The 23,238-nt window shown below is 49.5% G+C and overlaps 1 protein-coding gene across 2 annotated transcripts; it reads left to right on the top strand.

Annotated features, from left to right (window-relative positions):
* The first annotated feature begins 13,787 nt into the window (after positions 1 to 13,787).
* Positions 13,788 to 15,822, top strand: LOC119318720 (low-temperature-induced 65 kDa protein-like). 2 transcript variants are annotated; one of them, XM_037593313.1, is made up of 4 exons: positions 13,788 to 13,886; positions 14,003 to 14,296; positions 14,379 to 14,452; positions 14,585 to 15,822. In XM_037593313.1, the coding sequence occupies exons 1-4, from the start codon at positions 13,856 to 13,858 to the stop codon at positions 15,548 to 15,550; spliced, it is 1,365 nt and encodes a 454-aa protein (XP_037449210.1). In that variant the 5' UTR covers positions 13,788 to 13,855; the 3' UTR covers positions 15,551 to 15,822. The 2 variants fall into 2 exon arrangements, with proteins under 2 accessions (XP_037449210.1, XP_037449209.1); XM_037593312.1 differs by having other exon boundaries at positions 14,379 to 15,822.
* Positions 15,823 to 23,238: the final 7,416 nt, after the last annotated feature.

Genomic DNA, 23,238 nt, shown 5'->3' with positions numbered 1-23,238 from the left:
TCGTCATGGTCTAGTAACATGACTTCCAGAACAGGATTACCGTACCACCCTGGTGCGGATCTTACTCTGGTTTACCTACGAGATTCGGTAGTAACTTGATCTGAAGTTACATGATCATCATCATTAGCTTCCTCACTAATTGGTGTAGTAGTCACAAGAACAGATTTCTGTGATGAACTACTTTCTAATAAGGGAGAAGGTACAATTACCTTATCAAGTTTTCTACTTTCCTCCCACTCACTTCTTTCGAGAGAAACTCCTTCTCTAGAAAGTTTCCGAATTTAGCAACAAAAGTCTTGCCTTCGGATCTGTGATAGAAGGTGTATCCAATAGTTTCCTTTGGATATCCTATGAAGACACATTTCTCCGATTTGGGTTTGAGCTTATCAGGTTGAAACTTTTTTCACATAAGCATTGCAACCTCAAACTTTAAGAAACGACAGCTTAGGTTTCTTGCCAAACCATAGTTCATATGGTGTCGTCTCAACGGATTTAGATGGTGCCCTATTTAACGTGAATGCAACTGTCTCTAATGCATAACCCCAAAACGATAGTGGTAGATCAGTAAGAGACATCATAGGTCGCACCATATCTAATAAAGTACGGTTATGACGTTCGGACACACCATTACATTGTGGTGTTCCAGGTGGCGTGAGTAGTGAAACTATTTCACATTGTTTTTAACTGAAGGCCAAACTCGTAACTCAAATACTCTTCTCTACGATCAGATCGTAGAAACTTTATTTTCTTGTTACGATGATTTTCCACTTCACTCTGAAATTCTTTGAACTTTTCAAATGTTTCAGACTTATGTTTCATCAAGTAGATATACCCATATCTACTCAAATCATCTGTGAAGTTCAGAAAATAACGATACTTGCCGTGAGCCTTAACACTCATCGGACCACATACATCAGTATGTATTATTTCCAATAAGCCAGTTGCTCGCTCCGGAGAACGGAGTCTTAGTCATCTTGCCCATGAGACATGGTTCGCAAGCATCAAGTGATTCATAATCAAGTGATTCCAAAATCCCATCAGCATGGAGTTTCTTCATGCGCTTTACACCAATATGACTTAAACGGCAGTGCCACAAATAAGTTGCACTATCATTATTAACTTTGCATCTTTTGGTTTCAATATTATGATTATGTGTATCACTACGATCGAGATCCAATGAACTATTTTCATTGGGTGTGTAACCATATAAGGTTTTATTCATGTAAACAGAACAACAATTTATTCTCTTACTTAAATGAATAACCGTATTACAATAAACATGATCAAATCATATTCATGCTCAACGCAAACACCAAATAACACTTATTCAGGTTCAACACTAATCTCGAAAGTATAGGGAGTGTGCGATGATGATCATATCAATCTTGGAACCACTTCCAACACACATCGTCACTTCACCCTTAACTAGTCTTTGTTCATTCTACAACTCCCGTTTCGAGTTACTAATCTTAGAAACTGAACTAGTATTAAATACTGAGGGGTTGCTATAAACACTAGTAAAGTACACATCAATAACATGTATATCAAATATACTTATGTTCACTTTGCCATCCTTCTTATCCGCCAATCACTTGGGGTAATTCCGCTTCCAGTGACTAGTCCCTTTGCAGTAGAAGCACTTAGTCTCAGGCTTAGGATCAGACTTGGGCTTCTTCACTTGAGCAGCAACTTGCTTGTTGTTCTTCTTGAAGTTCCCCTTCTTCCCTCTGCCCTTTTCTTGAAACTAGTGGTCTTGTCTACCATCAACACTTGATGTCTTTCTTGATTTCTACCTTCGTCAATTTCCGCATTACGAAGAGCTTGGGAGTCATTTCCGTTATCCCTTGCATATCATAGTTCATCACGAAGTTCTACTAACTTGGTGATGGTGACTAGAGAATTCTGTCAATCACTATCTTATCTGGAAGATTAACTCCCAGTTGATTCAAGCGATTGTAGTACCCAGTCAATCTGAGCACATGCTCACTAGTTGAGCGATTCTCCTCCATCTTTTAGCTATAGAACTTGTTGGAGACTTCATATCTCTCAACTCGGGTATTTGCTTGAAATATTAACTTCAACTCCTGGAACATCTCATATGGTCCATGACGTTCAAAACGTCTTTGAAGTCCCGATTCTAAGCTGTTAAGCATGGTGCACTAAACTATCAAGTAGCCATCATATTGAGCTAGCCAAACATTCATAACGTCTGCATCTGCTCCTGCAATAGGCCCGTCATCTAGCGGTGCATCAAGGACATAATTCTACTGTGCAACAATGAGGATAAACCTTAGATGACGGATCCAATCCGCATCATTGCTACTAACATCTTTCAACACAATTTTCTCTAGGAACAAAATAAACATATGAAAGCAACAACGCGAGCTATTGATCTACAACATAGATATGCCAATACTACCAGGACTAAGTTCATGATAAATTAAAGTTCAATTAATCATATTACTTAAGAACTCCCACTTAGATAGACATCCCTCTAATCCTCTAAGTGATTACGTGATCCAAATCAACTAAACCATGTCCGATCATCATGTGAGATGGAGTAGTTTCATTGGTGAACATCACTATGTTGATCATATCTACTATATGATTCACGCTCGACCTTTCGGTCTCCGTGTTCCGAGGCCATATCTGCATATGCTTGGCTCGTCAAGTATAACCTGAGTATTCCGCATGTGCAACTGTTTTGCACCCGTTGTATTTGAACATAGAGCCTATCACACCCGATCATCACGTGGTGTCTCAGCACGAAGAACTTTCGCAACGGTGCATACTCAGGGAGAACACTTCTTGATAATTAGTGAGAGATCATCTTATAATGCTACCGTCAATCAAAGCAAGATAAGATGCATAAAAGATAAACATCACATGCAATCAATATAAGTGATATGATATGGCCATCATCATCTTGTGCCTGTGATCTCCATCTCCGAAGCACCGTCATGATCACCATCGTCACCGGCGCGACACCTTGATCTCCATCGTAGCATCGTTGTCGTCTCGCCAATCTTATGCTTCCACGACTATCGCTACCGCTTAGTGATAAAGTAAAGCATTACAGCGTGATTGCATTGCATACAATAAAGCGACAACCATATGGCTCCTGCCAGTTGCCGATAACTCGGTTACAAAACATGATCATCTCATACAATAAAATTTAGCATCATGTCTTGACCATATCACATCACAACATGCCCTGCAAAAACAAGTTAGACGTCCTCTACTTTGTTGTTGCAAGTTTTACGTGGCTGCTATGGGCTTAAGCAAGAACCAATCTCACCTACGCATCAAAACCACAACGATAGTTTGTCAAGTTGATGCCGTTTTAACCTTCGCAAGGACCGGGCGTAGCCACACTTGGTTCAACTAAAGTTGGAGAAACAGTCACCCGCAAGCCACCTATGTGCAAAGCACGTCGGGAGAACCGGTCTCGCGTAAGCGTACGCGTAATGTTGGTCCGGGCCGCTTCATCCAACAATACCGCCGAACCAAAGTATGACATGCTGGTAGGCAGTATGACTTATATCGCCCACAACTCACTTGTGTTCTACTCGTGCATATAACATCAACATATAAAACCTAGGCTCGGATGCCCCTGTTGGGTTTCGTAGTAATTTCAAAATTTTCCTACGCACACGCAAGATCATGGTGATGCATAGCAACGAGAGGGGAGAGTGTTGTCTACGTACCCACGTAGACCGCAACGGAAGCGGTGACGCAATGTAGAGGAAGTAGTCGTACGTCTTCTCGATCCGACCGATCCAAGCACCGTTACTCCGGCACCTCCGAGTTCTTAGCACACGTACAGCTCGATGACGTTCCCCGGGCTCCGATCCAGCAAAGCGTCGGGGAAGAGTTTCGTTAGCACGACGGCGTGATGACGATGATGATGTTCTACCGACGCAGGGCTTCGCCTAAGCACTACAACGGTATGACCGAGGTGGAATATGGTGGAGGGGGGCACCGCACACGGCTAAGGAACGATCTCAAGGATCAACTTGTGTGTCCTAGGGTGCCCCCTGCCTCCGTATATAAAGGAGCCAAGGGGGAGGGGGCGGCCGGCCAGGTGTGGCGTGCCAAGGGGAGTCCTACTCCCACCGGGAGTAGGACTCCTAGTTGGACAAGGAGAGGGGGGGGGATAGGAGGAAGAGAGGAAGGAAAGGGGGGCGCCGCCCCCCTTCCCTTGTCCTATTTGGACTAGGAAGGGGAGGGGCGCGCGGCCACCTCTTGCCTCGTCTCCTCTTCTCCCTTAAGGCCCATGTAGGCCCAATAACCCCCGGGGGGGTTCCGGTAACCCCCCGGTACTCCGGTAAAATGCCGATTTTCACCCGGAACAATTCCGATGTCCAAATATAGGCTTCCAATATATCAATCCTTATGTCTCGACCATTTCGAGACTCCTCGTCATGTCCGTGATCACATCCGGGACTCCGAACTAACTTCGGTACATCAAAATGCATAAACTCATAATAACTATCATCGTAACGTTAAGCGTGCGGACCCTACGGTTCGAGAACAATGCAGACATGACTGAGACAAATCTCCGGTCAATAACCAATAGTGGGACCTGGATGCCCATATTGGCTCCTACATATTCTACGAAGATCTTTATCGGTCAGACCGCATAACAACATACGTTGTTCCCTTTGTCATTGGTATGTTACTTGCCCGAGATTTGATCGTCGGTATCCAATACCTAGTTAAATCTTGTTACCGGCAAGTCTCTTTACTCGTTCCGTAATACATCATCTCACAACTAACATATTAGTTGTAATGCTTGCAAGGCTTATGTGATGTGTATTACCGAGAGGGCCCAAAGATACCTCTCCGACAATCGGAGTGACAAATCCTAATCTCGAAGTACGCCAACCCAACATCTACCTTTGGAGACACCTGTAGAGCTCATTTATAATCACCCATTTACGTTGTGACGTTTGGTAGCACACAAAGTGTTCCTCCGGCAAACAGGAGTTGCATAATCTCATAGTCAAAGGAACATGTATAAGTCATGAAGAAAGCAATAGCAACATACTAAACGATCGGGTGCTAAGCTAATGGAATGGGTCATGTCAATCAGATCATTCACCTAATGATGTGATCCCATTAATCAAATAACAATTCTTTGTTCATGGTTAGGAAACATAACCATCTTTGATTAATGAGCTAGTCAAGTAGAGGCATACTAGTGACACTCTGTTTGTCTATGTATTTTCACATGTATTATGTTTCCGGTTAATACAATTCTAGCATGAATAATAAACATTTATCATGAAATAAGGAAATAAATAATAACTTTATTATTGCCTCTAGGGCATATTTCCTTCATAGGGATCATTAGTGCTTGAACAGACAAGTGCCCAACTAGTTATGTTATATTACATGGTTAGTAAGAAACATCTTCCAGGGAGAATAGTTCCGTTAGGGGTTCCTTTCCCTGGGTATGCATGTCTGGACTGCGAAAAGAATCGCAGCAAAAAACATTTGGGGGCATATATAGAAAATAGGTAAAAAAGTCGTCTTTTTTTCACCGACCGAATATTCCCTTAAGAACGCAAGCTTTCAGCTTCACCCAGTCTGAGGTACACATCCGGCTGACCCAGAAGTAACAATCGCAGAGGTGCTCCCCTTATGCCCTAGCCGAATTAACGGGAACATAGGGCATAAATACAAGAGCCAGGCAACCCAGCATGGCCAAAACTTAAGTCATATCGATGCATATAATGGTGAATAAAAGGTACATGCGGAAGGATGACACATTGCTGGGCATGAAGCCCGTATAAATAAATAAGCTTCTGTGAAAGAAGCCCCCAGGTATAATGAGTGCGGATAAAGCGGCAGTTGTGTGCAAACAAGGCACAAATTGGCCCTTAAAGGCTGTGAGAGAAAATAAGGGGAGGACGAGAGAAATAAAAGACAGATAGTGTATAAAAATGGACAGAGGAAGGAGACGAACACAGAGTCCGGCGCTAGGCGTAGAATCTTCGGAGTCTGGCTGCGTTCCATGGGTTCGGCTCGAGTCGGTTATCAAATGCATCCCACAGACGGTACGCCCCACTAGTCAAGAACTTGGTCAGTAATGAAGGTACCCTCCCATTTGGGCTTGAGTTTGTCCTTTTTCTTCTCCAGTAGGCGTAGAACTAATTCGCCAACATTATAAGTTTTGGCCCGTATTTCTCTGCTTTGGTATCTTCAAGCCTGCTGTTGATAGAATGTGGAACGGGTTTTTGCCACGTCACGCTCCTCCTCCAGGGCGTCCAGACTGTCCTACCGATCGAGCTCGGCTTCTCTTTCTTCGTACATGCGCACTCGAGATGAGTCATGAATTATGTGGCAGGGCAGAACCGCCTTTGCGCCGTATACCATAAAGAATGGTGTGTATCCGGTAGTGCGATTCGGCGTGGTCCGCAGCCCCCAGAGTACGGAGTCGAGCTCCTCTACCCAGTGTGTGTTAGATTCCTTTAGGGACCGCACTAATTTGGGTTTGATGCCCTTCATGATAAGACCATTTGCTCGTTCGACTTGACCGTTACTTTGTGGGTGATAGACGGAAGCATAATCAAGCTTGATGCCCATGTTTTTGCACCAGAGTTTTACCTCGTCGGCCGTGAAGTTCGTGCCGTTATCAGTGATGATGCTGTGGGAGACGCCATAACGGTGTACGACCCCGGATATGAAGTCTATCACCGGTCCGGATTCGGCCGTCTTAACAGGCTTGGCTTCTATCCATTTGGTGAATTTATCCACCATGACCAGCAAGTATTTTTTTCTTGTGGGTTCCTCCTTTAAGGGGTCCAACCATGTCAAGCCCCCAGACCGCAAAGGGCCAGGTAATGGGGATTGTGTGGAGGGCGGTGGGCGGCATATGGCTTTGATTTGCAAAAAGCTGGCAACCCACACAGCGTTGGACCAGGTCCAGTGCGTCTGCCCGGGCCGTAGGCCAGTAAAAACATGTACAGAAGGCCTTGCTTACAAGGGTTCGGGCTGCGGCATGGTGGCCGCTGAGTCCGGCATGAATTTCTTCCAGAAGCTTCCGCCCTTCCTCTTCGGAGATGCACCTTTGAAGGACTCCGGTGGTGCTTTTCTTATAAAGCTCTCCCTCATGGACCCTGTAGGCTTTAGATCGCCGCACTATGCAGCGTGCCTCGTTTTGGTCCTCAGGGAGTTCCTGCCAAGTTAAGTAGGCCAGGAATGATTCTGTCCACGGGGCGATGACGGCCATTATAACGTGGGCTGAGGATGTTATTTTGGTGGCAGAGCCTCCGATTATGTCACAGTGTTCGGTATCGGGCATTGCGGTTGGGTCCAGTTTGTTGTTACCGGTGTCCCCTTCCCATAGCACGGATGGCTTGAAAAGCCTCTCCAAAAAGATGTTAGGGGGGACCGCATCGCGTTTTGCGCCGATGCGTGCGAGGACGTCTGCCTCCTGATTGTTTTCGCGGGCTATATGGTGAAATTCGAGCACCTCGAACCGAGCTGACATTTTTAGGACGGCGTTGCGATAAGCCGCCATTTTCGGATCCTTGGCATCAAAGTCTCCATTTATTTGGGATATTGCGAGGTTCGAATCCCCCCGCACCTTTAGGCGTTGAATGCCCATGGATACTGCCATCCGGAGACCATGTAGAAGGGCCTCGTATTCGGCTGCGTTGTTGGAGTCTGTATACATTATCTGGAGTACGTATTGGACTGTATCTCCGGTTGGGGACGTCAGAACGACGCCAGCCCCTAGACCAGCCAGCATTTTGGAGCCGTCGAAGTGCATGATCCAGTTGGAATATGCGCCGTACTCTTTAGGGAGTTCGGCTTCCGTCCATTCGGCGACAAAGTCGGCCAATACTTGTGACTTAATGGCTCGCCGCGGCTTGTAAGTTCCGTCGAACGGGAGGAGCTCGATGGCCCATTTGGCAATCCGGCCCGTGGCATCACGGTTGTTTATAATATCCTTAAGTGGCACTTCCGAGGCTACTGTTATCGAACACTCTTGAAAGTAGTGTCGCAGCTTCCGGGATGCCATGAATACCGCGTATGCTATCTTTTGATAATGCGGGTACCGTGACTTGCATGGAGTAAGGACAGTGGATACATAGTAGACCGGCTTTTGAAGGGGGAATTTATGTCCGTCCGTTTCTCGTTCGACGACGAGCACTGCACTCACAACTTGATGAGTTGCCGCAATGTATAACAGCATTGGTTTGCCAATGTTTGGCGCGGCCAGGACTGGGTTGGTTGCCAATATGGCTTTTATTTCTTCCAATCTGGCTGTGGCGGCATCCGTCCACTCAAAGTGGTCGGTGCGCCGAAGGAGGCGATAAAGGGGTAATGCCTTTTCTCCCAGGCGGGAGATAAAGCGGCTTAGAGCCGCCACGCATCCAGTTAATTCTGGATCTGTTTGAGGTCCGTTGGGATATCCAATTGTGACAGAGCTCGGATCTTGGCCGGATTTGCTTCAATTCCTCTGCCGGATACAATGAAGCCCAAGAGCTTTCCGGCTGGCACACCGAAAACGCATTTTTCTGGGTTGAGCTTGATGTCATATGTTCGGAGCTTATCGAATGTGAGCCTCGAGTTGTCTACTAGAGATTCGACATGTTTGGTTTTGACGACCACTGTTTTGCTGATCTGGTTTGCCAGACATGTCTGAATCATGCGATGATATGTTGCGCCGGCGTTTTTGAGCCTAAAGGGCACTGTGTTGAAGCAGAAGGGGTCGTATGGTGTGATGAATGCCGTTGCGGCTTGGTCGGGCTCCGCCATCTTAATTTGGTGGTAGCCGGAGTATGCGTCGAGGAAACACAATGAATTGTGTCCTGCGGTAGCATCGATAATTTGATCGATGCGGGGAAGGGGGGAGGGATCCTTTGGGCAAGCCTTGTTGAGGTCCTTAAAATCGATGCACAGGCACCAGGATTTGTCCTTCTTTGGTACCATCACCAGGTTTGCTATCCAGTCTGGATGTTTTATTTCTCTAATGAATCCGGCCTCCAATAACTTGGCTAGTTCCTCTCCCATGGCTTGTCTGTTAGGTTCAGAGAAACGCCGAAGAGCCTGCTTGACCGGCTTGAATCCCTTTAGAACATTGAGGCTGTGCTCGGCCAGCCTGCGTGGGATTCCTGGCATGACTAAAGGGTGTCAGGCAAAAATGTCCCAGTTCTCGCATAGGAACTCTCGTAGTGCGGCATCTACGTCAGGGTTTAATTGTGCCCCGATGGAAGTTGTTTTTGTAGGGTCCGTTGGATGGACTTGGAATTTGACTATTTCATCCGCCGGTTTAAAGGAGGTGGACTTGGATCTCTTATCGAGTATCACATCGTCTCTGTTCACCGTGGAGCGCAGCGCAGTCAGTTCCTCAGCCACTAGGGCTTCGGATAATGCCTCGAGGGCTAGTGCGGCTGTCTTGTTTCCGGCGCGGAGTGCTGTGTCTGGATCACTAGCAAGAGTGATAATTCCGTTGGGCCCGGGCATTTTGAGCTTCATGTACCCGTAATGGGGTATGGCTTGGAAGATTGTGAACGCCTCCCGCCCTAACAGGGCATGGTAACCGCTACTGAACGGGGCCACTTGGAACGTAATCTCTTAGGACCTATAATTCTCCGGCGTGCCGAACACCACATCTAGTGTGATTTTGCCTGTACAACGCGCTTCCCGACTGGGGATTATTCCTCTAAAGGTTGTGCTGCTTCGCTCGATGCGGTTCCAGTCTATTTCCATTTTTTGAAGAGTTTCCTCATAGATGAGGTTTAATCCGCTGCCGTCGTCCATGAGTACCTTGGTGAGTCGAAAGCCGTCCACAATTGGACTGAGGACCAATGCGGCTGGTGCTCGGGCTGTTCGGAATTTAGGTTCGTCACTGGCATTGAAAGTAATAGTCGTGTCACTCCATGGGTTTATTGTCGCCACGTGGTAGATTTCGGCAAGGCTGCGGAGTGTTCGCTTTCGCCTATTATTTGATGCGAAGGTCTCGAAGACCATTAATACCGTACTGGTATTTCTGGGATGGTGCTCTGTGGCCAGTGGAATTAGGAGATCCTCGCCACTTTTGGCTACCTGCCGGAGTATCCAACATGCTCTAAGGCTATATGTGGGTATGGCGCCCTCTATACCGTGAATTTTACAGGGTCCATTGAGCCATCCCTCCAGTACGGTTCCATGACCTATAGAGGGTTTTTTCTTTTTGGTAGTTGACCTGGGTGTCTTTTGATAGTGCACCCTTTTATTTCGAACTGGGTTCGTATTTGGGGCCGGATTATCCCAAAAGTTTGTTTCGGTTTTCCAGGCACTTTCCATCGCACAGTACTTTCATACTATAGACGCCAAGTCAGCGAAGCGTGATATCTCACAGCGATTTATGGCGTTAACGATTCCCTTGTCTGTGCATTTATTGCAAAAAAAATAAGATTGCGTCTTCCTCGCGACAGTCCTTAACCTTGTTCATCGCAAGGAGGAATCTGGCCCAATAGTGATATACTGTTTCCTGGGTCTCTTTCTTGATGTGGGAAAGATTGCCTATGTTTGGGTGGGTGGGTGGAATTGAATCTGAACCCTTACCCGATCTGGGATCCAAGGGCCGAGGAGTTTCGAATTTTGGAAATTCTGGTTCCGGGGTGTTGCCCGATAATCCTGGCCCGCTGCCTGACTCTAAGTTCAGGGATTGGATGATGTCCTCCCGCGAACGGGTATCCGGCTCGGAGAGCTCAGGAATCCGGACATAGTTGGTCCTCAATATGGAGGAGAGGTCGCCGCATTGTTCCTCCACCACTTCAATATGATGGGTGACCGGCGCAGAGTTAATCTCCCTTTGATCGGGTTTAAGCCCAATCTGATCATAGTCCGTAGCGACTCCCAGGGAGGCGATGCCATCCAAGAGCTCGTTTAGGGAGGCGAGCTCCATTGGATCCATCTGTTCGGCGAGTGCCGATTTGACGTGGAGGTTGTTTTCGATGACCCGAGAAATCATCATCGGCGCGGCGGCCGAACAGGCGGTCATGATGAAACCGCCTAGCCGGAGAGTTTGGCCGACAGCCAAAGCTCCCCCAACAGTAGTACCGTCTTTAAAGACGATATGAGACATCCTTCCTTCTGGTGACGGCACAGTGGAACTCTCAATGAAAGCACCAATGTCGGTGTCAAAACCGGTGAATCTCGGGTAGGGGGTCCCGAACTGTGCGTCTAAGGCGGATGGTAACATGAGGCAGGGGACACGATGTTTACCCAGGTTCAGGCCCTCTTGACGGAGGTAAAACCCTACGTCCTGCTTGATTTATATTGATGAATGGGTAGTACAAGAGTAGATCTACCATGAGATCAGAGAGGCTAAACCCTAGAAGCTAGCCTATGGTATGATTGTTGTTGTGTCCTACGGACTAAACCCTCCGGTTTATATAGACACCGGAGGGGGCTAGGGTTACACAGAGTCGGTTACAAGGAAGGAGATCTACATATCCGTATTGCCAAGCTTGCCTTCCACGCCAAGGAAAGTCTCATCCGGACACGGAACGAAGTCTTCAATCTTGTATCTTCATAGTCCAACAGTCCAGCCAAAGGTTATAATCCGGCTGTCCGGATACCCACTAATCCAGGACTCCCTCAAGGGTCGAGCGGCATTTGACCTTGTCCGACGATGGGAGTTAGCCGCTCGCCTGCAGCTCGGCGATGTTGCCGGCGGTGGCGATCGAAGGCATCCACGGTTGCCCTTTCTAGCCATTGAGGAAGGAAAAGGAGATGGGAAGGGGACGAAGATTGGGGTTTGGCTCTATTCTCTGAGCACTTGAGCTTGGGAGATTTGGGAGCTGGAGGCAATGGTGAAAGCGTGAAATGAATTAGATGCATCCCCCTCTTTTTATACGCCAGTAAAATATACCAAAGGACCTGATCTCGTGCGGTAATTTCGCCATTTCCCAACACGACGTGCATTATATGCGCGAGATCGAGGGATTTTTGTTGACGATGTTGCCGAAAAACTGGAGCATGATCCATTTATTGACGGGATGTGCCAATGTTAACGGCCTTGAGCCACGATAAACTCGGCATAATGACCACTAACGGGACCTTTCAGTCCTATAGTACATGGTGGCGGTTCGGTCTTTGGTCAAAGTTGTCAGAACACGACCCAATCGACCCATTGTGCATGCACTACAAAACTTCGCCATTAAGCTACCGAGGTTTGGATCGGGTCTTCAGATCTGATACAAGCATTTTGAAAAGGGCGTTGTTAAAACTCCTCGGATATCCAAAGAACTTTACTTCTCGGATTGAAGCACAGTTACAGTAGAGGAAGATGCCGGAAAAGGGATTTGTAAGGACTTCAGATCCAGAGGTGTCCTCAGACAGGAATCAATACAAAAGCATCAAGTATGTTGAACCCGTCTACGAAGCCGAAGACCGAAGTTGAAGCCGCTCCGAGGAGTCAATCAATGTCCTCAGCTTGAAGACCAGTTCAGGGGCTACTGACGGTGTCATAGGCTAGGGGTGCTAACCACGTCGGCCTGCCAGTCATGGGCGGGGCCGAGGACCCCAGATAACCAAAGAATGGGCCATGCTTACTATGACCCTCGACGTACTTAAGATGGAATCCTCTAAAGACTTGGTGCACACTTCAATACATGTTCAAACCATCGGCAAGCTTATCCCTAGATGTAATCAACCTACATGTAACCCTTGGTACCCTCGGTCCCTATACAAGCCAAGGGGTTTTAGCCCGTAGGGTTAAGCTAAGTTCAGTTAGATTCGTTCATACCATCTCGAGGTAGAACATCATCTGCTTTCTACTCCATCACAATCAATATAACAGAAGTAGGACGTAGGGTTTTACCTCTTCGAGAGGGCTCGAACCCGGGTAAATATCGTGTCCCTCGTTCATCTTGTTACCATCTAGCCAAGATCACCAGCTCGGGACCCCCTGCCCGAGATTCACCGAATTTAACCCCGATAGGGGTGGGCTGGGGCTCGCCGGAGCACGGCCTGAGGCGGTGGTCAACGCGGGGTGGGGAGTGCCGCGGAGTCGCGAGAGCAGGGCTCATGAGCAAATCTGGTCAACCAGATTTAAGGTAGCCAGAGTGTAGAAAATGAGTCATCAATATATCTATATATTTGATATTGCAGATAGAAATAGTTTTCTCTATTAATTTGGTCAAAGTTTGACATTCAATAAAAATCTATACACACTACATAGTACATTATAGAATAGAGAGTTTCGTGGACCAACATGTGGTTGGATGGTTAGGAGGATAGTGGATACCCCAGCCCATCAGGATTGAAATCATAGACTTGACATTGGTGCTTGCATTATTTCTGGATTTATTTCAGACTTCCGGCGATGTTCGTTCAGTGGGAGGAGACGTTCGCGTCAACTGTAAGGCTTCTACGATGACTTTGTAAAATCTTAAGATGCTATGTTGGCTCAGTTTTTCGAAGATGCTCGTGTATGTGAGTATGTGACCGACTTCGATTGTACCATGTCAAAAATAATAGAGCGAGTAGTAGATATTTTCTTTTCTCTCATCTCAAAAAAAAAAACACCGACCAAAGAGGCAAACCCCGACGCGACGTATCACCGGCCAAAATATCCTGGACGAGTTTGGCACGACGCGTACGTACGTCGGCTGGCAATTATGGTCCGCAGAGCAATTTCAGTCGGCACGGAGCAGCAAACTAAATCCAGTCGGCACGGAGCAGCAGGACCACGCGTCTCCACCCACCCCACGTACACGTGTGCGCCCACCACGAGCGCTCGTTCTGCTCCGCTTATCTTATATCTATCCATCCATCCTCGATCCATCTAGGCTTTCACCGTCTCACACACACACAGAGAGAGAGCAGCTGCACCGACGTAAGTGCGACGATGGACGCGCCGGCCCCCGACAACATCGCCGGTGAGTAGTGCGACAGTGAATTTCGTCTCTGGATTCCCCCCGGCACGGCGTCGCCATTGCTATATCCGTTATGACGAGTTCATTGTTGATTTACTTGCAAATGTGTGTGCCTGCAGCTGAGGAGGGCGGGCAGCAACAGATGCACCAGGACGACAAGGAGCACAGGCCGATGTTCAGGAGAGTCAAGGACAGGATGAGGAAGATGAAGAACACCATCGCCGGCCACGGCCACGATCACGATCACGATCACGAGCAGGACACCGGGGGCGGTGATAGCAACAGCACCGGCGAGGACGAGGAGGATGCGGCGACGAGGGAAGCCGAGGTGGACAAGGGCGGATACCAGCAGCAAGACGTCGAGGACAAGCCCATCTTCGCGGACTCCAGTCCCGAGCAGCACGGCGCACCCAGTAAGTAGATGCTCGCGGTGTGTGGCACTCGTCTACTCTGTCGGTGCTTAAGGCTTCTATCGCTTGTGATGATTGGTTGCAGTGTACGACTCGGAGAGGATCCCTGCGGCGGCCAAGGAGGTGGAGCACAACGACGCTCCGGCAGCGGCGCAGGAGGTGAAGCGCGACGACGCCGCGGGGATGCGGCTCGGCGACTTGGGCGGCCCGCCGTCGGCGAAGGAGGTGAAGCTGGACGACACCCAGAGGGTGCCGCTCGGCGATCTTGGCGCCCCGGCAGCGGCGCAGGAGGTGAAGCGCGACGACGCTCCGGGGGTTTGGCTTGGTGACCTTGGCGCCCCGGCAGCGGCGCAGGAGGTGAAGCCCAACGAGGCTCCGGGGGTGCGGCTTGCTGACCTTGGCGCCCCGGCAGCGGCGCAGGAGGTGAAGCGCGACGACACCCAGGGGGTGCCGCTCGGCGATCTCGGCAGCCCTGTCGTCGAGGACCCGGCCGTGCCGAACTCGAGCACGCCCATGCCGCCAGGTGGCCAAGACATCGGCACGACGGATGCCGTCCGTAACTTGGAGGCGATGACTGTGTCAGACGACCCCAAGCAAGTCGGCGCACGGAAGATGGACGTCGACGTGAGCAAAGAGTATGAGGCAATGCCGGTGTCGGACGGCACCGGGGAGGAACGGAACGACGCACCCACGGACGCCGAGTACACCGGGAGCGACACGGACAGGCTCAAGAATACGGCAGCTGGCACGGTATATGAGAAGGTCGCCGGCGTCGGCACGGTCATGGCGAGCAAGGCGCAGCTGGTCACCCCCGGCGTCGGCGCTGGCGGGAACGCGCAGGACGACTCCAGCGCAACTGCCGCCCCTGAATCGGTGACCGCCGGTGCCGGGAAGAGGGACCTCGACTTGCCGCAAGAGGGAACGCGGGCGTCCTACACCGGCACGGAGGGGCTGAAGAACGCCGCCACGGACGCGACGACGGAGGGCGCGCCTGGCGCGACGTACACGGACATGATCAAGTCCGCGGCGGCGGGCACCACGGAGTACGGCAAGAAGCTGGCGAGCACGGTGTACGACATGATCAAGTCCGCGGTGGCGGGCACCACGGAGTACGGCAAGAAGCTAGCGAGCACGGTGTACGAGAAGGTCGCCGGCGTCGCTACGGCCGTGGCGAGCAAGGCCCAGCAGGTGACGACATCGGCCGGCACCGCGGTGCTTCACGGCGCGGCTCCAAGAACCAACACGAATGTGATGTGAAGTGCAGCCTGTGATCACTGATCAGTGCGCCGGGGTCGATCGTGGGATCGCTGGAATAAGTCGCCTGGTGTTGGGGTTCATCTGGGGCTTCATCGTTCCTATATTTTGGGCAAAACGTGTTCTACAGGTGTTCGTGTGAGTTTCACACGGTTTTGTATGTCTGTAAATCATGTACGGTACGCGTGTGTATGTACATGTTTCTGTCTGTCTGTAAATTCTTTTCAACTTCACGTGTGTAATCTGTGTCTTCAAACACTCGATGTTTCTTCGTCTGTCTTCTTCTGCTCCTCGTTGCCAGATGATGTGTGATCCACCTCATCAGCTAACACGCTGTCTCAGAGATGGCAATAAGTTCATGAAGCATAAAACAACTAATTTTTTCTTTATGACCGCATATTAGTTGCTTTATTATGGACGTAAATTTTTGAGACATGCGGCTACGCGCTGCCGTTATCCCGGTCGTTCGGCAAGGCGTCGTGATTGCTACTTAATATAGGCCCTGCGCGATACGGTGCGGGTTATTAGTAGGCCGAGGTGAATACGTAGCGATATACCTCACAGGAGTGGGCCAGGTCTTATTTATTTTCGTATGAATACTAGCGTGTCTGGTAGGGGCGCCCCTTGCAGGGTTGGTCGGTCATAACTGCTCTGGATGTGGTGCACTGTACTAGCTCTTCTTCAAGCTGTGTCCTATGGGTAAGTAGAAGAACAAGAAGAGCAGAAACGGATGCACAGGTTAGCGTATTGACACTGAGCTTGCTCCTGCGCTTCTTGGGTACAAGTACGAACGCGCTGACTTATATCCATCATGTCCGTTCCTTAGCATGTCAGTATTTTTGGGAGAGAGTTCTGGATCGGGGTGCTAGGGGGCGTGGGAGTTGCCTGTTTTCCTGACTTCGACTATTTTTGTTAGCCATTCGGGGAGGCTTGACATCGTGCGAGAGGTAACTGAAGATGACCAAACCGACAAATTCGCAGATTTGTTGGATTCTGTGGAGGCTATTCCAGGAATAGATCTGGTTGACTCAGATGAGGTTAAACATCAGAGGGTGGATAACAGATATGTAGCCCTTGATGATACAGTTGGAGGAGTTAAAAGGGATGATTTGATTATGCCATGTGTTAGAATTATTTTTTTGATTGCAATTTTTTGTTGGTAACTTACCAAGCTGGCCACTTTGTACCATGTGTTAGAATTTGTCATCTTAGTCTCACATGTCCTTCTTTTGCCCGATGCGTGCAGGAAAATAAGAGCAGCGATGCATGACGAGCGAACAGCAAGCACTGGAAACGACCCCTAACCTGATTTTCAGATATAACGATTGCACTCCTTTAAAATAACATACTCCACTTGTTTCAAAACACAGATTCCACTCATTTCACTTAATTCAAACAAATAATTTCAATCATTTACAAAAATAAAAATTTCATTAGTTTAGAACAACACACTTCACTCATTTATTTCACTCCTTTAAAAAAAAGATTCCACTCGTTTCACTCGATTCAAACAAATGTTTCCAATAATTTATTTAAAATGACTTACTTCACTTGTTTATTTCATTCCTTTCAACAACAAAAAAAGATTCCACCCATTTCACTCTATTCAAACAAATATTTTCAATCATTAAAAAAATGATTATGCTCGTTTAAAACAACATACTCCATTCACTCATTTCTAAAAACCGATTCCACTCATTTCACTTCATTCAAATAAATAATGTCAATCATTTTCAAAAAGAATGATTTCATTCTCTTAGAATGACATATTTCAGTCGTTCATTCAACTCCTTAAAAAAACCAGATACCGGTCATTTCAAACTAAGAATTTCAATTATTTTCAAAAAATGATTTCACTTGTTTCACAAAACATATTACACTCATTTCAATCAATTCAAAATTACAAATTACAATCATTTTAAAAACAAATAGTGATTCACCCCTTTAAAACAACACATTTCACTCTTTTATAATTCACTCGTTTAGAAAGGAAGATTGAAACATTCGCTAGATATCGGTATCGGTGCACTCTTCTAAAAAATCCGCTCTTCTATAAAACTAATTTTACTAAAATAAACTTCAACTCCTTGTCAAGAAACATGTTTTCTCTCATTTTAAGAAAATAAGTACGCTACAATCAAAATCAGACTCGCCTGTCAAACTAAGCCAAAGGGTATCCGTTGGGTGATTTCAAAGACAAAAAGCCCTGAAATGTTTGCATTAATTACTTGCTGGCTGACTTGATGGGCTGCAGGGGGTTCCTGGGTGGTGCAGGCCCGGCTTAATTGACGTATACTCAATTCACTGCTCTTTTGAATGCATGACGTTGCCTTGTGGGCCATCTGCTGGCCAGGGCGTAGGTAATACTCCTGCTATACCGCTTGCATGCATCTCACTATACATGCTAGTCGTATTAGGATGGCACGAATCACGTGGAAACGAGCGGGCCTGATACCGACCGCGCGTGCCACCATGTCTACTCATGATTATTCGCTTTATTATGCATAATATTTTTCAAAATTTACTTAAGACTCGTTTATTTTCATACATGGACAAAAAATGCAACAAATTTTGACTTCTCGTGTTACTTCATATTGAAATGATAGCGGACACACAAAATAACCATTAATAGTAGAACTTCAAGGAAGCCTAAAAATGGAGCAGAGCAGAAACCTCAAATACATGGTCACGTGAATATCCTGGAAAAATATTTGGTCTTCTTCAAGAAGTGAGTTTTCCTAACAGAATACCAAAAGCCATAGGTCCCTTGGATACTTGAACTGTTGCCTATGTTAGAGTATCTCCAGCCGTTGGCCCCCCAGGGGGCGTCTAAAATTGCCGTCAGGGACGAGCCGGCGCAAAAAAAGGACCTGGGGGCGAGTTGGTCCCCAGTCGCCAGCACCAGGGCCGCCCCTAGATGTGTATAATTTATTCAAAAATAATTTTTGACGAAGTTCGGTTAAACACGGCTAAATTTCGGCAAACTTTTGTATATATTGACATGTTCGGCGGTACATAGCAAATATAACTAATAAAAGAATTCAATGAAAGCCGAGTAGTCGCTGGTGTCGCCGCCATCGTCGTCGGCGGCCTTCTCCTCCTTCTAGACTCGGCCGTCCCTGGTGGACCCCTGACCGGCGTCGCCAAAAGCAGACTGGTGGCGGTGGCGCGTCGTAGTCATAGCTGGCCTCGATGACGACGACTCCTTCTTCGTCGTGGCCCCGGCGGCGCTGCTCGAACTGCCGCAGGGCGGCGCACTGGCGCTCCCTCGCCATCTTCAGGGAGTCCTTGCGCGCCCATTCTAGAGCCGTGTCGTCGCCGTGCTCCGTCTTCACGGCGGGGAGACCCGACTCCGTCTTCACCGGCGCGAGCCCCGGCTCCGTCTTTGGCTTCACGAAGCGCGGAGGAGCCGATGAGGAGGCGCGCCGACCGCCCTCGTTGATAACGATGCCGGCGCCGCGAGTGCACCGGCCGAGCGGCATCTCTGCCGCGGGCTCGGTCTTGACGCCGAGCAGCGCCGGAGAGTCGGAGGAGTGGGAAGAAGAGCGCGAGGAGGAAGAAGAGGAGGAGCCGAACCTCTTGGGCATCCATTGCCCGTCCCGGCGGCGGTGGGCCGGGGCGGCCGCCCTCGAGGTGCGTCAGCATGCCCTCGAGCGTGCGGCCGGGGACGCCCCACCACAGGTGGCGCCCCTCGTTGTTTTTCAAGCCGCGCACCACCGGCGCCCATTGGTAGACGCCTCTGCTACTGACGGCGCTCGAAGTACGCCGCCCACGCCGCGTGGTTGTCGGCGGCGTAGTGGGGGAGGGCGAGCCACGGCGTCGGGCAATGGGGGAATGGGCACTCCGCCGTTGCTGAGCCCGGCGCGCATGTCCGGCGGCGCCGGGATGTTGGCCTCGAACAGGAGCCACGACTCCTGTTCGCAGAGTGAGCGGCGGCCGAAGCCGTTGGCCGCCGCCTCGTCTCCGGGGAACCGTTCGGGCATCGGGAGAGGGAGAGGGAGGGCTCGGCGGTGGTGCACGGGAGAGGGAGAGGGAGGGCTCGGCGGCGGCGCACATAAGAGGTAGAGCTTGGCGGCTAGGGCTGGTGTGGCCAGAGGCGAGGGAGGCCACCGGCTTATATAGCCGCGCCGCGCCCGTGTGTACGCGTGCGAGGGAGGGGAGGCGTCGGCGCGCCGCCCGTGAGGAATCAATGGCAAGGCTGATCGGTGGTAGCCTTGTCATTGATTCCCTTCGGGAAACCGATGCATTGGGGGAAGACGAAGCGCGGTGTCGCTGATGAAGCTGGCCCGCGGCTCTTTCGCGCCAAAACCGCTCGCCCGGCGCCCCCGGGCGCCCCCCAGCGCGCCGGGTTTGGCCTGGGTCCGCCGGCGTTGATTTTGGTTCAGGCCGGCGAAAATCGGGCTCCTGGAAACGCGACTGGTCCGTTTTTTCGGCGCTGGCGTGAAAAAATCATCTAGGGAGGCCTTTCTGGGGGCGCGGGTGGAGATGCTCTTAGCTGCACAAATGGGCCAGTTTAGATACCGATGCAAAAAGAAAAATCATGGGATGAAAACAATTATCTTACTTGCTGTTGACCGCCACTAATCGGTATCTCTGTATCTATTTGTTCAGTAGCACTTGGCACCATACCAAAGCACAGTTAAATATCAAATATGCTTAGGGAACACAGTTCAATATTAATAGTTGAAATAATAGCATCAGAACTTGGAAGATAAAACCCCAGAAAATGACATTGGTGGAGAAGTTAAGTTTCAGAATACAACAATTGCAAGTGCAGCACAGTTAGCAGCTAATTGTCTAGTTGGGAAATATAGGAGCTTGGAAGTATAGAAAATAGGAAGTTTGCTGCTAGAGGAACACGGTGTCTGAATGAACTGGACAACCATAACACTCTGAAAGACATCCAAATTCTAGCTAGTGCGAGTTCACTCAAGCAAAAAGACATATAGGCGGTTGGGTTCCCCTTTTCTTGAACAATGCATGCGCATTGGGTTCCCTTTTTCTTCAGCAGTGCATGTGCACATTTCAATCGTATGAAACCTTCTCAAAGCTTACCCAACCTGTGGTTGAGATGGTTAGGTGGACAGTGGTATCCCTAACCCACCAGGGTTCAAATCCTGGTGCTCGCATTATTTCTGGATTTATTTCAGAATTTCCGGCGATGCGCTTTCAGTGGGAGGAGACGTTCCCGTCGACAACGAGGCGCCTACGGCGGCTTCGTAAATCTCAAGATGATGTGCCGGCTCAATCTTTCGGAGGTGCTCATAGGGGTAGGGTATGTATGTGTGCGTTCATAGGGGTGAGTGTATACGCGTGTATATGAGCGCTTGTGTCTGTACTGATGCTCAAAAAAAATCGTATGAAATTTTCTCAAAGCTTACCCGTCTATTTATTTACACGGGAAAATACTTGGTTTGTGCAAAGAGAATTGTGTTCATAATACCCAGATGCATGACTTCTTTTCTATAACTTGTTTTCTATAATTATTTGCTAATTTCTTTCTAGTAAAACTGTTGAGTCTCAGTTCAGAATACTAAACTCTGGATGTCCCGCGTTTGCACTTCAGAAATAGATAATTAGAAACGATTAGGTTTTTTTTTAAAGAAACCAGCTTTTGCGGCGGGTGTTTCATTGATTTAGCAGGAGGGAGCGACAAAGGGGTTCCGATCAAGTGATCGTGTGAATGGGAGAAAATTACAACCAGTGACTAGGAACGCTGAGCTCCCAGTAGGGTGTGGCTATGGCGATATTTCACATAATGTCCCCGAAGGGCTGCTCTATGCATTTGGCCCCTGCCAAGCGCCATTGCTCCATGTCCCGGCGGCATGCCTCGACGATGTGCCGCTCGTCAACTTGTTTCCCTCTGAAGACACAGGAGTTTCTCTCCAACCATATGTGCCACGCAATGAGAGCCAGCATCAACTTGGTGCCCTTGCGGTTTCCCGGGGCTGCAGTGGTGATGATCCTTTCGGCACAGCCCATCGACGTAGTCTCGCTGCTCCATCCAGCAGGGTTTAGAGCCTGGCAACCAGCCCGGGCCGCAGCTTGGTTCCAAACCTTCAGGGAGATTGGGCACTCCCAGAAGAGGTGGAAAGATGACTCGAGGTTTCTCATGCACAGAGGGCAGAAATAGCCATTGGTCCATCCCCTTCGTTGGGGCCTGTCATTGCACCATAGCTTGTCTTGGTGAAGGAACCAGAGGAACATCTTAATCTTCCCCAGTGCCCAAATCTTCCAAATCAGGCATCTAAAGCTACTGAGCTGTCCCTCTGCAAATTGCGCGGTGTAGGCCAATTTGGTGGAGAACCTCCCTGAGTTGTGCTGCGTCCAGCGGATTGAATCAGGCGTCTGTGCATCCAAGACAAGGCTGGCGCTTCTGATCTCTCTAGCGAGCTGGATGACTTGGCGGGCGATGTCGCTACTGTTGGCATGCCTTAGATCGAGGACCCAGCGGTCATCCTGCAAGGCCTCATGGACCGATCGGTTCTTCCTGATGGATGCAGCATAGAGCGCCGGGAAAGCCGAGCAAAGCTGTCGGCCTCCCAGCTAGGAAGAGGAACAGAAGGAAGCAGAAGTTCCATTTCCAATGGAAACGGATGTGCATGCCGCGAACAGGGCCACGTCCCCACTGTCGCAAGGCGTGCCGGTGCCGACCCAAGGTCGGTTGGGCTGTTGCCAGGCGAGCCTCGATTAGGTTTTACAGCCAAGTCCATAGGGATATATTCCACAAGGTTAAGACTCTTCTTTTGGTCATACACCACATTGTTGAGTTTGTCCCTCTAGATGAACACATGTACACCATATATGAATCAATTAAATTTTTAAATCGTGACATATCATTAACAATGGAGTAAAAAGAACATAGTGGGAGATTGATGGCTGCTCACATGAGAGGATTTCAGTGTCCTCGTCGAGGCGCTTGCTGTTGAGGGATATTCCGATTGCGGCCGAGGCCAATGTCGAGCTCGACAAACGACGCATCTAGATCCAGCGTCGAGTGCGTATTCTCCTCAGTGGGCCATGGACGGCACTAGAGAGTCGGCGTGGGGAACAGCGGCATCCTGTGCGAGGGGCTGCCGAGGCAGGCAGCATCACATGGGAGGGGCAGGAGGACGCAGGGAGGATGAAGAAGAGGGGAGTTTGTTTGTGTAGGAGTGGATGGATTAGTGGAGAGGGTTTCGTTAGAGCATCTCTAGCAGAGCCCTCAAACTTCCAAACCCTTATAAATAACTGCTTTATAGTTTGCGAGTAAAAAATCGCGTAGAATAGAACCTCTTAACCTTCAAACCCTCAAAAAAATTTAAGGGTCCAACCCTCAAACCCTCTCCCAACCCTGAAAAGTAAGGGTTGAGAAGTAAAACCCATCCCAACCCTCATTTGGCGGTTATCCTCGCGTGGGAGGAAAAAATCCTCCCAACTCCCGCGCCCACGCCCGCGTCCGCCGCTGCTAGTCGCCCCCGCCGCCGCTGGCCGCCCCGTCGACCTCCCGCGCACCCGCACTCGCCCCGCCCCCAGCTGCCAGCCTCTCCTCCACCTCCTCCCAGCCGCGGCCGCGCGCTCGCCCCGCCCCCGGCCGTCGCCATTCGTCCCGCCGCCCGCGCCGCCCGCCGCCCCGCCGGCTTCTACTCCCGCGCGCCCGCGCGCCGCCTCCGGCTCCCGCCCGCCGGCCTCTCCTCCTCTCGCGCCCCTCC

This window comes from Triticum dicoccoides, chromosome 6A, assembly GCF_002162155.2.
Source record: "Triticum dicoccoides isolate Atlit2015 ecotype Zavitan chromosome 6A, WEW_v2.0, whole genome shotgun sequence".
Taxonomy (NCBI): Eukaryota; Viridiplantae; Streptophyta; class Magnoliopsida; order Poales; family Poaceae; genus Triticum; species Triticum dicoccoides.
The sequence above is the reverse complement of the archived record's forward strand: the minus strand, read 5'-3'. Positions and strand labels throughout refer to the sequence as shown.

Excerpts from the sequence above, each read along its gene's own strand:
- LOC119318720 (XM_037593312.1), top strand. The coding sequence starts at position 13,856 with ATGGACGCGCCGGCCCCCGACAACATCGCCG. Across the intron at positions 13,887-14,002 it reads GGCCCCCGACAACATCGCCG|CTGAGGAGGGCGGGCAGCAA; the intron begins GTGAGTAGTGCG and ends GTGTGCCTGCAG. Across the intron at positions 14,297-14,378 it reads CGAGCAGCACGGCGCACCCA|TGTACGACTCGGAGAGGATC; the intron begins GTAAGTAGATGC and ends GATTGGTTGCAG.